This window comes from Bombina bombina, chromosome 4 (genome assembly GCF_027579735.1).
Source record: "Bombina bombina isolate aBomBom1 chromosome 4, aBomBom1.pri, whole genome shotgun sequence".
NCBI lineage: Eukaryota > Metazoa > Chordata > Amphibia > Anura > Bombinatoridae > Bombina > Bombina bombina.
The window spans coordinates 1,176,827,640-1,176,843,781 of NC_069502.1; the positions used below are offsets into that span (position 1 = coordinate 1,176,827,640).

Below are 16,142 nucleotides of genomic sequence, written 5' to 3' on the forward strand. Positions count from 1 at the left end.
ACTAGCAGATAAGCCCTTTTCTAAACCCTCTTGTAGAAAGGACAATATCCTAGGAATCCTAACCTTACTCCATGAGTAACTCTTGGATTCGCACCAATATAAATATTTACGCCATATCTTATGGTAAATTTTTCTGGTAACAGGCTTCCTAGCCTGTATTAAGGTATCAATAACCGACTCCGAGAAGCCACGCTTTGATAGAATCAAGCGTTCAATCTCCATGCAGTCAGCCTCAGAGAAATTAGATTTGGATGTTTGAAAGGACCCTGAATTAGAAGGTCCTGTCTCAGAGGCAGAGACCACGGTGGACAGGACGACATGTCCACTAGGTCTGCATACCAGGTCCTGCGTGGCCACGCAGGCGCTATCAGAATCACCGAAGCTCTCTCCTGTTTGATCTTGGCAATCAAACGAGGAAGCATCGGGAATGGTGGAAACACATAAGCCATGTTGAAGACCCAAGGGGCTGTCAGAGCATCTATCAGCACCGCTCCCGGGTCCCTGGACCTGGATCCGTAACAAGGAAGCTTGGCGTTCTGGCGAGACGCCATGAGATCCAGATCTGGTTTGCCCCAACGAAGAATCAGTTGAGCAAAGACCTCCGGATGAAGTTCCCACTCCCCCGGATGAAAAGTCTGGCGACTTAGAAAATCCGCCTCCCAGTTCTCTACGCCTGGGATGTAAATCGCTGACAGGTGGCAAGAGTGAGACTCTGCCCAGCGAATTATCTTTGAGACTTCCAACATCGCTAGGGAACTTCTGGTTCCCCCTTGATGGTTGATGTAAGCCACAGTCGTGATGTTGTCTGACTGAAATCTGATGAACCTCAGAGTTGCTAACTGAGGCCAAGCTAGGAGAGCATTGAATATTGCTCTTAATTCCAGAATATTTATTGGGAGGAGTTTCTCCTCCTGAGTCCATAATCCCTGAGCTTTCAGGGAGTTCCAGACTGCGCCCCAGCCTAGAAGGCTGGCGTCTGTTGTTACAATCGTCCAATCTGGCCTGCGAAAGGTCATCCCCTTGGACAGATGTGGCCGAGAGAGCCACCATAGAAGAGAATCTCTGGTCTCTTGATCCAGACTTAATAGGGGGGACAAATCTGAGTAATCCCCGTTCCACTGACTTAGCATGCACAATTGCAGCGGTCTGAGATGCAGGCGCGCAAATGGTACTATGTCCATTGCCGCTACCATTAAGCCGATTACTTCCATGCACTGAGCTACTGACGGGTGTGGAATGGAATGAAGGACACGGCAAGCATTTATAAGTTTTGATAACCTGGCCTCTGTCAGGTAAATTTTCATCTCTACAGAATCTATAAGAGTCCCTAGAAAGGGAACTCTTGTAAGTGGTAATAGAGAACTCTTTTCCACGTTCACCTTCCACCCATGCGACCTCAGAAATGCCAGAACTATCTCTGTATGAGACTTGGCAGTTTGAAAACTTGACGCTTGTATCAGAATGTCGTCTAGGTACGGAGTCACCGCTATGCCTCGCGGTCTTAGTACCGCCAGAAGTGAGCCCAGAACTTTTGTAAAGATTCTTGGAGCCGTAGCTAATCCGAAGGGAAGAGCTACAAACTGGTAATGCCTGTCTAGGAAAGCAAATCTTAGGTACCGATAATGATCCTTGTGAATCGGTATGTGAAGGTAGGCATCCTTTAAATCCACTGTGGTCATGTACTGACCCTCTTGGATCATGGGAAGGATGGTTCGAATAGTTTCCATTTTGAATGATGGAACTCTTAGAAATTTGTTTAGGATTTTTAAGTCCAAGATTGGTCTGAAGGTTCCCTCTTTCTTGGGAACCACAAATAGATTTGAATAGAATCCCTGCCCGTGTTCCGTCCGCGGAACTGGGTGGATCACCCCCATTAGTAAAAGGTCTTGTACACAGCGTAGAAACGCCTCTTTCTTTATTTGGTTTGCTGATAACCTTGAAAGATGAAATCTCCCTCGTGGAGGAGAAGTTTTGAAGTCCAGGAGATATCCCTGAGATATGATCTCCAACGCCCAGGGATCCTGGACATCTCTTGCCCAAGCCTGGGCGAAGAGAGAAAGTCTGCCCCCCACTAGATCCGTTTCCGGATAGGGGGCCCTCTCTTCATGCTGTCTTGGGGGCAGCAGCAGGTTTCTTGGCCTGCTTGCCCTTGTTCCAGGACTGGTTAACTTTCCAGCCCTGCCTGTAACGAGCAACAGCTCCTTCCTGTTTTGGAGCGGAGGAAGTTGATGCTGCTCCAGCCTTGAAGTTACGAAAGGCACGAAAATTAGACTGTTTGGCCTTTGATTTGGCCCTGTCCTGAGGTAGAGCATGGCCCTTACCTCCCGTAATGTCAGCTATAATTTCTTTCAAGCCGGGCCCGAATAAGGTCTGCCCTTTGAAAGGAATATTAAGCAATTTAGATTTAGAAGTCACGTCAGCTGACCAGGAGTTCTTAGCCGTAAGTTTGGTTAAATGTACGACGGCATCAGAAACAAATGCGTTAGCTAGCTTAAGTGCTTTAAGCTTGTTCATAATTTCATCCAATGGAGCTGTGCGAATGGCCTCTTCCAGAGACTCAAACCAGAATGCCGCCGCAGCAGTGACAGGCGCAATGCATGCAAGGGGCTGTAAGATAAAACCTTGTTGAACAAACATTTTCTTAAGGTAACCCTCTAATTTCTTATCCATTGGATCTGAAAAGGCACAACTATCCTGCACCGGGATAGTGGTACGCTTAGCTAAAGTAGAAACTGCTCCCTCCACCTTAGGGACCGTCTGCCATAAGTCTTGTGTGGTGGCGTCTATAGGAAACATTTTCCTAAATATGGGAGGAGGGGAAAAGGGCACACCAGGTCTATCCCACTCCTTGCTAATAATCTCTGTAAGCCTTTTAGGTATAGGAAACACGTCAGTACACACCGGTACCGCATAGTATCTATCCAACCTACATAATTTTTCTGGAATTGCAACCGTGTTACAATCATTCAGAGCCGCTAATACCTCCCCTAGCAATATGCGGAGGTTCTCAAGCTTAAATTTAAAATTAGAAATCTCTGAATCCAGTCTCCCTGGATCAGATCCGTCACCCACAGAATGAAGCTCTCCGTCTTCACGTTCTGCAAACTGTGACGCAGTATCTGACATGGCTAACACCTCATCCGCGCGCTGTGTCCTTAACCCAGAGCTATCGCGCTTGCCTCTTAATTCTGGCAATTTAGATAATACTTCTGTCATAACAGTAGCCATGTCTTGCAAAGTGATTTGTAAGGGCCTCCCTGATGTACTTGGCGCCACAAAATCACGCACCTCCTGATCGGGAGGCGAAGGTACTGACACGTGAGGAGAGTTAGTCGGCATAACTTCCCCCTCGTTGTCTGGTGATAATTTCTTTACATGTAAAGATTGACTTTTATTTAAAGTAGCATCAATGCAATTAGTACATAAATTTCTATTGGGCTCCACATTGGCCTTTAAACATAGTGAACAAAGAGATTCATCTGTGTCAGACATGTTTAAACAGACTAGCAAGCTTGGAAATACTTTTCTAAATAAATTTACAAGCAATATAAAAAACGCTACTGTGCCTTTAAGAAGCACAAAAAGCTGTCACAGTTGAAATAACAATGAACCAAAATAGTTATAGCAACCAATTTTTCACAGTAAATGTATTAAGTTAGCAAAGGATTGCACCCACCAGCAAATGGATGATTAACCCCTTAATACCCAAAAACGGATTAACAATTTAATATTAACGTTTTTCTCACAGTCAAAACACACTGTCACAGGTCTGCTGTGACTGATTACCTCCCTCAAATGAATTTTGAAGACCCCTGAGCTCTCTAGAGACGATCTGGATCATGGAGGATGAAGTAGACAGATTGTGACTGAATTTTTACTGCGCAAAAAAGCGCTAAAATAGGCCCCTCCCACTCATATTACAACAGTGGGGAAGCTCAGAAAACTGTTTCTATGCAGAAAACAAAGATGGCCATGTGGTAAAAATCATGCCCCAATAAGTTTTATCACCAAGTACCTCACAAAAAACGATTAACATGCCAGTAAACGTTTTAAACATACATTTGAAAAGTTATGAATTGTTATTAATAAGCCTGCTACCAGTTGCTTTTACTGCAGTTAAGGCTCATACATTATTTCAGTATTAACAGTATTTTCAGAGTCAATTCCATTCCTTAGAAAAATACATTCAGTGTACACACACTCATCAGCCTAATACCAGTCGCTATCACTGCATTTAAGGCTGAACTTACTTTACATTGGTATCAGCAGTATTTTCTCAGTCAATTCCATTCCTCAGAAAAATAATTACTGCACATACCTCATTTGCAGGGGGGCCCTGCATGCTATTCCCCTTCTCTGAAGTTACCTCACTCCTCAGATGAGAACAGCCAGTGGATCTTAGTTACGTCTGCTAAGATCATAGAAAACGCAGGCAGATTCTTCTTCTAATGCTGCCTGAGAATAAACAGCACACTCCGGGGCCATTTAAAATAACAAACTTTGGGGGGCGGAGCCTGGAGCCGTTAGGAGATGGCTGCTTAGAGTTGGAGCTCTGTGCAGTACTATGGCATAGGACGATATGCTGAGGGGATAAACATAAAAGTTTTGCCTCATTTTGTGGGGAAAAGAAGTGCACACTCCCGAAATTGGCTGGAACTGCTGTTGGGAGCCATAAATCTGTCTGCTAGCGGTGGAGCACAGGAGCAGATAGATGCCGAGCGCCATTTTGGTGGCGTGTTAACGCAACACCGGAGCAACTCTCTAAGAGATTTAGCTGCTGGGGATGCTACCAGGAATAAGTCCATACCCTTTAAACGACTCCTAAGACTAGCAGCTACACCGGACATCTAGCGACTCTAACGGAGGACAGCAAGGCTTCAAAAAAAGACCCGGTGAGGAGCGGGCTGACATAGAGGGCCTAGAGGCGCATAAACCAGTGGCGGTAAGAAGGGTATTTGAAAATGACACGCTAGTCAGAGCTGATTTGAGAGACTGAAAGTTGAGCTGGGCGATATGTGTGGGGCTACCATTCAAAGTCCACATTATGTTTTCATGAGCCCATATTAACCCCTGAAGGGGATGGAAGTTATTAATGCATATACAATGCATATAAATATAGAGCATATGTAACGGCCATTTTCTAATAATGCTGGGACCCAGACTAAAGAATCCTGCACTTCACAACCACAGATACTAAAAGGGACACACACTAATGAAAGCACTTCTTATACAGCCATTATCAGACATCTAGTAAGGCGACAAGGACACCTACATGCTGACAAGGGGTCTAAATCAATCCTGCCATCTATCTTATAAGCCTGAGATATGATATTAGAGAGAAATAAAAGCTTTGATTTCGTTATCAGAGAGTGCTGTCAACATATATAATGCTGATAGAGATAAGGGTGGAGGAGCATCAAAAAGCTGGAATATACTCAGAAACCTACAGCATTGTCTCTCTACCACTAGCCTCTTACACTGGTTAAGTACTGATTTATGTGCCTTTTACATTTATTGCATTAACCTCCTTTTATCAATGCATCTATTCTACTATAAACTTCCAAACTAATATACCACTGGAAACTTGGCTAAATCTATCAGAACCATGTCAGTGAGGAAACAGAATAAACCCTCCCAGGGGCCTAAGTCAGCAGCAGCCAGCCTGTTTTTCAAACCTGCTAAAGGAGAGAAACATTTAGAGTCTGCTAACATGGCGCTGGAAGAAGATAACGACTCTGATGCAGGTTCACAATATACAGAAGAAGATGCAACTCCTGCTACAAAAGCTGACTTGAAGGCACTGGTATCTAAACAGGATATTAGTAAAAATTTTGATAAGCTCTGGGAAAAATTTGACGCTTTTCAAAATACTGTCACGAATAGCCTAGCAGACATAAAGCAAGACATCTTGGAGTTGGGTACTAGGGTTGCAACCCTAGAAGAAAATGAAACCACTATTACAGAAGACCTTTCTGATATTACTCAAAAGATCTCCACGCAGCAGCAGGAAGTAAATGAGATGCATGACAAACTGGAAGATCTCGAGAACAGAGGCCGTAGATGTAATATACGTCTAAAAGGGGTCCCAGAGACAATCTCAGCTGAAGAGCTTCCCATTTATCTACACCAATTATTTCAGGCCATCACGGGAGAAACGGGTGAAGAAAAATTCCAACTGGAAAGGGCACATCGTGCATTAAGAGCAAGGCCAAAAGAAGAAGCGCCACCTAGAGATGTCATAGTGAAGTTTCTTAGATTTCCAGAAAAGGAAGAAATCCTATCGGCAGCCAGGAAGAACCCTACTTTCAAATTTCAGGGGGTGGTGATACAATTCTTTCAGGATCTATGTGTGAGGACTCTACAAAGAAGAAGTTATCTGAGACCCCTTACCACACTCCTGAGAAAACATCAAATAGTATACCGCTGGGGATTCCCCTTCAGCTTATATATTCAGTATAATGGAAGATCATTCAGTTTGAAAGAAGCGTCAGAGATTCCAGAGATATGCCGCAGACTACAATTGGACGCTCCTGAGATTCCTCAACTAAACCAGACAGAGAGTTCCTCTCAAATATTGGCAAATCAACCTCTTCAACAGAGACAGAAGTGGACCAAAGTTCCAAAAAGAAAGGCTAAGTCTTAGTGCTTTTTTATCTTCTTGTTCCTGACTAAGCGGAGCTTTTCTACATCTCTCTAGGAGGAGGGAGACGTGAAGAATGTATCCTTTTTTGTATCCAGTGACACTTTTTTTAGGGTATGAACTGATATACCAGATACCTGGGAGAACATTAGACTCCTACTAGCGAAAGTCAGGGTAGCTGTAGATTCGGGAGGGAATGGGGTCAGAAAGCATTTAAAGGCTAGGAGGTGATTGTTAAGAAAATGTTAAATGTTATCTTTCCAGATACTCTCAAGGAAAAGGGGGTGTATCCCTTCCTCTTTTTTTTTTTTTTTCATTAGAATGCCTATTGTTATAGTACAGACAGTATGTAACTACAACCAACCTGAGTGGGGAAGAGGTAAAGGTTGGGGATGTTTTTGTTTTATGTTTATTTTGTTTATTTTCCTTTTTTGCCTACAGGAGACAGGGATCTTTGATCCTTGGCTACTATGCTTTCATTTGTATATTTGACAATTTGTATTTGATTGTTACTTTATGTGTTCTTGTTTTTGTTTATGTCCTGTCGACTCGCCTTATTTCTATGCATAAATCATTTAACCAAAGAAAACCTTATCCACAATGCCTATGGGCAACAAGAATGATTGAGGAGACAGCGGATCCGGGGGGGGGGGTCCCCCACACACAAAATAGTAAGTAATGACTTTTAATCTTCGACTAATTTCACACAACGTCAGGGGCCTCAACACTGACCCAAAGCGTAGAATAGCGATGAGCCAATACATTAGATTGAAGGCTAACATCATTTACCTTCAAGAGACACACTTTACCAGGGAAGCCATTCCCAAATATTGGGCCAGAGGGTACACTCAACATTTTCACTCTATAACAGATAGGAAAAAAAGGGGAGTATCAATACTAATTCATCACTCGGTGGGGTTTGTGATGGAAGAAACAATTAGGGATCCAGAAGGCAGGTTTTTGATACTTAAAGGTAGAATACGGGATAAGCACATAGTCTTTTGTAATGTTTATGCGCCCAATGAAACACAAGCGCCCTTTTTCTCTCATGTCTCGGATCTACTGACACATTGGTCGCATTTCCGGATAATCTTAGGGGGGGATTTTAATGTGTCAATGTATGCACACCAAGACAAAGACAAGGTTCCACTAACCCGAAAACAAATGAGACACAACTCTACAGTTAAAAAAATAAAAGATACTTTCTTATCACATAATATTTTGGATTCCTGGGACACCTTATACGGTAAAACAAATGACTATACATACTATTCGTTTGCACATGGTTCCTACTCAAAGTTAGACTACATCTATCTGAGTCAGACATTGATCCCAGACCTAGCCTCTTCTAAGATACACGCATGTGCATGGTCGGATCATTCTATAGTTCAAGTAGACATCAAACAAACTTTCCACACTAGTGCTACACGGTCCTGGAACTTTGACCCATATGTTCTTCAAGACGTTAAGACGAGAGAATCTATATCTAAGGCACTGTCAGAATATTGGGGCTTAAACGAGGGAACCACCTCCAATCCTATCACCATTTGGGCGGCACATAAACCCTATATTAGAGGGCTGCTTATTAAAGAAAAAGCGGCCTTAACCAAAGCTGCTAGGCGGCAGACGGAAACATTGCAAAAAGAAATAGACACACTCACTAGGACACATCAACTAAACTCATCACCCATCATCTTTACACAATTACAGGCTAAAAGATTAGAACTAGCTACAATTATGAACAAGACATCAGTTAGGGCAGCGCACAGATTAAACTCACATTATTTTTTATATGCAAACAAGCCCGACAGATATCTGGCTCATAAGCTGAAGGAAAGGACTAAGTCTTTTACGATACCTTCTCTACAAAAATCTGATGGCTCTTGTACATCTGATCCCCAGGAGATAGCGGATAGTTTCGCTCAATACTATGCTCAACTCTATGACAGAAAAAAAGTTACACATTCTGACCAGATGACCAGACTCCGGTCTGACTTCCTAGATGACACTAGACTGACTCCCCTGGGGGACGAGGACAGGGATGAATTAAATGCAGAAATTACGACTAGAGAGGTCCATAATGCCATTAAAGAGCTTAAGCCAGGAAAAGCAGCGGGTCCAGACGGGTTCCCAGGGGACTATTACCAACTTTTCAAATCGGTACTCATCCCACATGTAGTTTCCCTATGCAATGATATCTTAAAAGGTAATGAGATCCCCGAGGAAATTTTACAAGCAAAAATAGTAGTTATCCCCAAAGCAGGTAGAAACCCAAAACTATGTCAAAATTATCGCCCCATTTCCCTCATCAATCAGGACATTAAGATTTTTACTAAGATTCTTGCGAATAGACTCAAATTATATTTACCCAAGCTAATTCATCCTGACCAGGTGGGCTTTGTTCCAGATAGGGAAGCCCCAGACAACACGAGGCGTGCGATCTCCCTGATAGAGTATCTTAGCAAAACGAGAACGCCTTCTCTGGTCCTATCCTTGGATGCGGAGAAGGCGTTCGACAGAATAGATTGGGAATTTATGCTAGAAGTTTTAGGTAGATTAAATATTCAGGGCTCATTTGTTCAAGCCATCAAAAGCATTTATTCTCACCCTACAGCTAGTGTCAGAGCGGCAGGTTATCAGTCAAAACTGATAGACATTTTAAATGGTACTCGCCAAGGCTGTCCACTTTCACCCCTGTTATTTGCAATATGTATAGAGCCATTAGCAGAGAAGATACGCATATCACCAGATATCCATGGGGTTTCACTCAGGGGACAGGAATTCAAAGTGTCGCTGTTTGCAGACGATGTCCTTCTCACATTGACTAGACCACTCGTTTCCCTACCAAATCTATATAAGGTTCTACAAGATTACTCAGATATATCAGGGTACAAGGTTAATCTAGAAAAATGTGAGGCTATCCCTATTGCCCTCCCCAACCATACCAAAAAACTTATAGAAACGAATTTTGAGTTTACATGGAATAAGGGGTCGATTAAATATCTGGGGATTAAACTTTCGAATAACATTGATGACTTATACAATCTGAATTATGTCCCTTTATACAGATCGATTAGGAAAGACTTAGATGTCTGGAAAAAAGGCAGGTTTTCCTTATATGGCCGACTAACATCAATTAAAATGAATATCCTACCAAGGCTTCTCTACCTTTTCCGAGCCCTACCTATTAAAGTGCCATTGATTGATCTGAGTAAACTTCAAAAGGATTTAGTGAGCTTTTTCAGAGGTGCTAAAACAGCTAGAATCCCATCTCATGTTTTACAGCAACACAGACAATTGGGAGGGGTGGGAATGCCAAATTTGTTACAGTACTATCAAGCGGCGAGATTAGCTCAGACCACCTTATTTAGCAAAAACCCAGCAGATCGGGTGTGGATCCGTGTGGAGACGCTAATGACAGAGTATAGCAACCCAGACGATATCCTATGGGATCACTCGAAACAACCCTTTAAGGGAAAGCCGGCCTCCAGACTTACGGTAGAGATGATGCAGACTTGGACCGTGTTGTCCAGATCTTTAAACCTAATTCCAATAGACTCAGTAGTGAGACCAATTAAGACTCTCCTAAACCCAGATTTTCATCTACACATGGGGAAGTGGGACAATAAAGGGCTATATAGGGTTGCAGACTTTTTACACAATAATAAACTAGCTACATATCAACAAATTCAAGACAAGATATATCCAGAGAAAATGCAATGGTTCCTGTACCTACAAATATCTTCAACTATCACTAAATTTAGGAAACATAGCTCAGCGACACTGTTGACAACACTCGAACGTCTATGCAACTCACCTAATCAACACAAAAAACTGATTTCAGCTATATACTTAGCGATACAAAAGGCTAAACATACCTCTAAAACTAAACTAATGGAACAGTGGGAAAGGGAACTGAACAAAATATACTCAATCGATGAGTGGGACACACTCCTATACACATCGAGCAAAGGAATGATCAGTGCGGACTTTAGAGAAAATTGCCTAAAAACATCTTTCAGGTGGTACTTGACCCCCATTATCACCTCCCACTACACGCAGGGGGGCAGCAAACTCTGTTATAGGGGATGTGCAGACAGGGGGACATATATTCATATGTGGTGGGAATGCCCGCAAATTAAACAGATATGGTCTAGGCTGTCTACACTACTTAGCGAGGTCCTGACGACATCTATCTCTCTGACTGCTCCACAGGCGCTGCTAAACGAACATATAGAACCCTTTAATGCACCCATTAACACCTTTATACGGATTCTGTGTACTGCTACTAGAATATGTGTGGCACGACACTGGAAGTCAGGGGCACCCTCGTGGGGCGAGGTGACGGATAAAATAAAGGCTACATATAAATTGTCGGAAACAGCAGCACATATTCAAAATAACCACAATCAATTTTCCAAGATATGGTACTTCTGGTTATTAGCGGGTTATTAGTGATGACAGTGGGGTTGAGGGGTGCACCCTGACTATAGAAGGTGAAGAACTAATGTTTGGATTGGGTGGGGAAGACCAACCAATATTGACTAGAAAACCTCTCGGAGTGACCTTAAAATTGGTGGGGGCCCCTTTCCTGGATCTGCTGCACTTGGGAAGAGTCGACAGGCAAGTTGAAGTTTGTTCTTTTTTTCTTAATTGCTGAGTTGTTTTATTTTTTGTTGTTTAGTTGTTTGGGGGGGGGGAAATGTAGGCTATACAAACATGTTGAGCTTGGAAAAGGGAGCAGTGAGAAATGGTTCAAGATGCCTTCTTTTGTTATTACCTCTACCATGCTCACATAAATGTGAATTGATAATTCTCTTTGCAGCAACATGGATCAGATAGGTTGCATCATAGACATTATACTAGTTTACTGTTGTAAAATAACTGACTCTGAAGATATCAACCTTACAAGAGATTACTGATTAACGGACTAGGACCTATGTAAAAGAGTTGGTAGAGGCGATACAGCTTGTACTCAATGAACAATGTGATCTGTACCTGTTGTTTATAATGTAAAGCGAATAAAAATTATTTCAACTAAAATAACAAACTTTTGATTGTAGAAATAAACTAAGTTAAAAAAAACACCACAGACCTCTCACAGCGACCTATCTAGTTAGGCTGCAAGAGAATGACTGAATATGACATGTGAGGGGAGGAGCTATGTAGCAGCTCTGCTGGTTGATCCTCTTGCAGCTTCCTGTTAGGAAGAGATATATTCCATAAGTAATGGATGACCCGTGGACTGACTACACTTAACAAGAGAAATATAATTTAAATCTAACAAAATAAATTAACTCTTATTAAATAAATTATTCCTATTTAAAGCTAAATACTTACCTGTAAAATAAATTCTAATATAGCTACAATATAAATTATAATTATATTATAGCTATTTTAGGATTAATATTTATTTTACAGGTAACTTTGTATTTATTTTAACCAGGTACAATAGCTATTAAATAGTTAAGAACTATTTAATAGCTAAAATAGTTAAAATAATTACAAAATTACCTGTTAATACATTTATTAGAATAGCGGTGAGCTCCAGTCGGCAGATTAGGGGTTAATATTTGAAGTTAGGTGTCGGCGATGTTAGGGAGGGCAGATTAGGGGTTAATACTATTTATTATAGGGTTATTGAGGCGGATTAGGGGTTAATAACTTTATTATAGTAGCGCTCAGGTCCGGTCGGCAGATTAGGGGTTAATAAGTGTAGGCAGGTGGAGGCGACGTTGAGGGGGGCAGATTAGGGGTTAATAAATATAATATAAGGGTCGGCGATGTTAGGGCAGCAGATTAGGGGTACATAGGGATAATGTAAGTAGCGGCGGTTTACGGAGCGGCAGATTAGGGGTTAATAATAATATGCAGGGGTCAGCGATAGCAGGGGCGGCAGAATAGGGGTTAATAAGTGTAAGGTTAGGGGTGTTTAGACTCGGGGTACATGTTAGAGTGTTAGGTGCAGACGTAGGAAGTGTTTCCGCATAGCAAACAATGGGGCTGCGTTAGGAGCTGAACTCGGCTTTTTTGCAGGTGTTCCTTTTTTGGAGCCTAACACAGCCTTTATGTGGACTCTCAATACCAGAGTTATTTTTATGGTGCGGCCAGAAAAAAGCCGGCGTTAGCTACGCGGGTCGTTACCGACAAAACTCCAAATCTAGGCCTTAGTTATACTGTCTTGAAGCTCTTTTAAACCCTGTATTTAATATGTTATAGTGAACTACTTGCTAGCACCAGCATCTCTTTGTAAATGAAGATAATCAGGTGAACCAGAGTATTTTGAGATGCTTAGCAAACATATTCCTCTGCTAATATTTTGCTAAATAATATGTCCACATTATCAAGATTAGCTTTTTAAGAAGTATACAATTCTGACATGCTCTTATTGATTTCTTTTTCTTTTATTTATTATTTTGAGCCTGAAATCTTGGCATTTAACATGCAATGAACATTTCAAACCACTGATGAATTAGTGGTTGCTGCTTTTGTCTTTTCCAGACCGTTAATTGCTCATATTCAGATGTCAACTGTTTTTTTTGCTAACAGCCAAATATATTTCCTTGACTTCTTAGGTTCTTTATTTGTAGCATACAAACTGATTCCATGAGGCCGAATAATCAAATGTCTGTCGGACCTGATTCGACAGTGCGGATCAGGTCCGACTGACATCGCTGAATGTGGAGAGCAATACGCTCTCCGTATTCAGCATTGCACCAGCAGCTCACAAGAGCTGCTGGTGCAACGCCACCCCCTGCAGACTCGCGGCCAATCGGCCGCCAGCAGGGAGGTGTCAATCAGCCCGATCGTACTTGATCGGGTTGAATTGTGGAGATTCCTGTTTGTCTGCTCAGAGCAGACGGACAGGGTTATGGAGCAGCGGTCTTCATAACTTCTCCAAGCAGTCAGAAGCAGAGAAATTAGATTTGGATGTTTGAAAGGACCTTGAAGTAGAAGGTCCTGCCTCATTGGCAGAGTCCATGGTGGAACGGATGACATGTCCACTAGGTCTGCATACCAAGTCCTGCGTGGCCACGCAGGCACTATTAGAATCACCAACGCCCTCTCCTGCTTGATTCTGGCAACCAGACGAGGAAGGAGAGGAAACGGTGGAAACACCTAGGCCAGATTGAAGGACCAAGGTGCTGCTAGAGCATCTATCAACACCGCCTGGGGATCCCGGGACCTGGACCCGTAAAGAGGAAGTTTGGCATTCTGACGGGACGCCATCAGATCCAATTCTGGAGTGCCCCATAGCTGAGTCAGCTGGGCAAATACCTCCGGGTGGAGTTCCCACTCCCCCGGATGAAAAGTTTGACGACTTAGAAAATCCGCTTCCCAGTTGTCTACTCGTGGGATGTGAATTGCTGAGAGGTGGCAAGAGTGATCCTCCGCCCACCTGATTATTTTGGTTACTTCCATCATTGCTAGGGGACTCCTTGTTCCCCCTTGATGGTTGATGTAAGCTACAGTCGTGATGTTGTCCGAATGAAATCTGATGAATTTGGCCGCAGCTAGCTGAGGCCATGCCTGAAGAGCGTTGAATATCGCCCTCAGTTCCAAAATGTTTATCGGGAGAAGAGCTTCTTCCCGAGACCATAAGCCCTGAGCTTTCAGGGAGTCCCAGACAGCACCCCAGCCCAACAGACTGGCGTCGGTCGTTACGATGATCCACTCTGGTCAGCGGAAACACATTCCCTGAGACAGGTGATCTTGAGACAACCACCAGAGAAGAGAATCTCTGGTCCCCTGGTCCAACTGTATTTGAGGAGACAAATCTGCATAATCCCCATTCCACTGTTTGAGCATGCATAGTTGCAGTGGTCTGAGGTGTATCCGTGCAAAAAGGACTATGTCCATTGCCGCTACCATTAGTCCGATTGTCTCCATGCACTGAGCTACAGACGGCCGAGGAATGGAATGAAGAGCTCGGCAAGTAGTTAAGAGTTTTAACTTTCTGACCTCCGTCAGAAATATTTTCATTTCTACCGAGTCTATTAGTGTTCCTAGGAAGGGAACTCTTGTGAGGGGGGAGAGAGGACTCTTTTTGATGTTTACTTTCCACCCGTGAGACCTCAGAAAAGCCACTACAATTTCCGTGTGAGACTTGGCTCTTTGGAAAGTTGACGCCTGAATTAAGATGTCGTCTAGATAAGGCGCCACTGCTATGCCCTGCGGTCTTAGCACCGCCAGGAGGGACCCTAGCACCTTTGTGAAAATTCTGGGAGCAGTGGCCAACCCGAAAGGGAGAGCCACAAACTGAAAATGCTTGTCCAGAAAGGCAAACCTGAGAAACTGGTGATGATCTTTGTGGATAGGAATGTGTAGATACGCATCTTTAGATCCACGGTAGTCATATATTGACCCTCCTGGATCATTGGTAAGATTGTCCGAATGGTCTCCATCTTGAATGATGGGACTCTGAGGAATTTGTTTAGAATTTTGAGATCCAGGATTAGTCTGAAAGTTCCTTCTTTTTTGGGAACCACAAACAGGTTTGAGTAAAACCCCACCCTTGTTCCGCAATTGGAACTGGGTGGATCACTCCCATTGTATGTAGGTCTTCTACACAGCGTAAGAACGCCTCTTTCTTTGTCGTGTCTGTAGACAGACGAGAAATATGGAACCTTCCCCTTGGAGGGGAGTCCTGGAATTCTAGAAGATTTCCCTGGGATACAATCTCTAAGGCCCAGGGATCGTGTACGTCTCTTGCCCAGGCCTGAGCGAAGAGAGAGAGTCTGCCCCTACTAGATCCGATCCCGGATCGGGGGCTACCCCTTCATGCTGTCTTGGAGGCAGCTGCAGGCTTCTTGGCCTGTTTACCTTTGTTCCAGCCCTGGTAAGGTTTCCAGGCTGCCCTGGGTTGTGAAGTGTTACCCTCTTGCTATGCAGCAGGTGAGGATGAAGCGAGACCACTCCTGAAATTTCGAAAGGAACGAAAATTATTTTGTTTGTTCTTTGTCTTAAAGGACAGTGATTTCTGAGATAATCTCTTTCAATTCAGGCCCGAAAAGGGTCTTTCCTTTGAAAGGAATGTTCAGCAGTTTGGATTTTGACGACACATCGGCCGACCAGGACTTGAGCCATAACGACCTGCGCGCCAGAATGGCGAAACCTGAATTCTTTGCCGCTAACTTAGCTAGTTGGAAAGCGGCATCTGTGATAAAAGAATTAGCCAGCTTAAGAGCCTTAATTCTGTCCATAATATCCTCATATGAGGTCTCCGTCTGGAGCGCATCTTCTAGCGCCTCAAACCAGAAAGCAGCTGCAGTACTTACAGGAACAATGCACGCTATAGGTTGGAGAATAAAACCTTGATGAACAAATATTTTCTTAAGTAAACCCTCTAACTTTTTATCCATAGGGTCTTTAAAAGCACAACTGTCCTCAATTGGTATGGTTGTGCGTTTAGCAAGTGAAGAAACAGCCCCCTCCACCTTAGGGACCGTCTGCCATGAGTCCCGCGTGGTGTCAGATATGGGGAACATTTTCTTAAAAACAG

General features: G+C 43.2%; 1 protein-coding gene across 1 annotated transcript in view; it reads right to left on the reverse strand.

Annotated features, from left to right (window-relative positions):
- Positions 1-7,497: 7,497 nt before the first annotated feature.
- The window catches only part of SPDYA (speedy/RINGO cell cycle regulator family member A), a 504,065-nt gene continuing 495,420 nt past the window's right edge, over positions 7,498-16,142 (reverse strand). Inside the window, 1 exon segment of the mRNA XM_053712806.1 lies at positions 7,498-7,502. Coding sequence (XP_053568781.1) covers positions 7,498-7,502 — 5 coding nt within the window.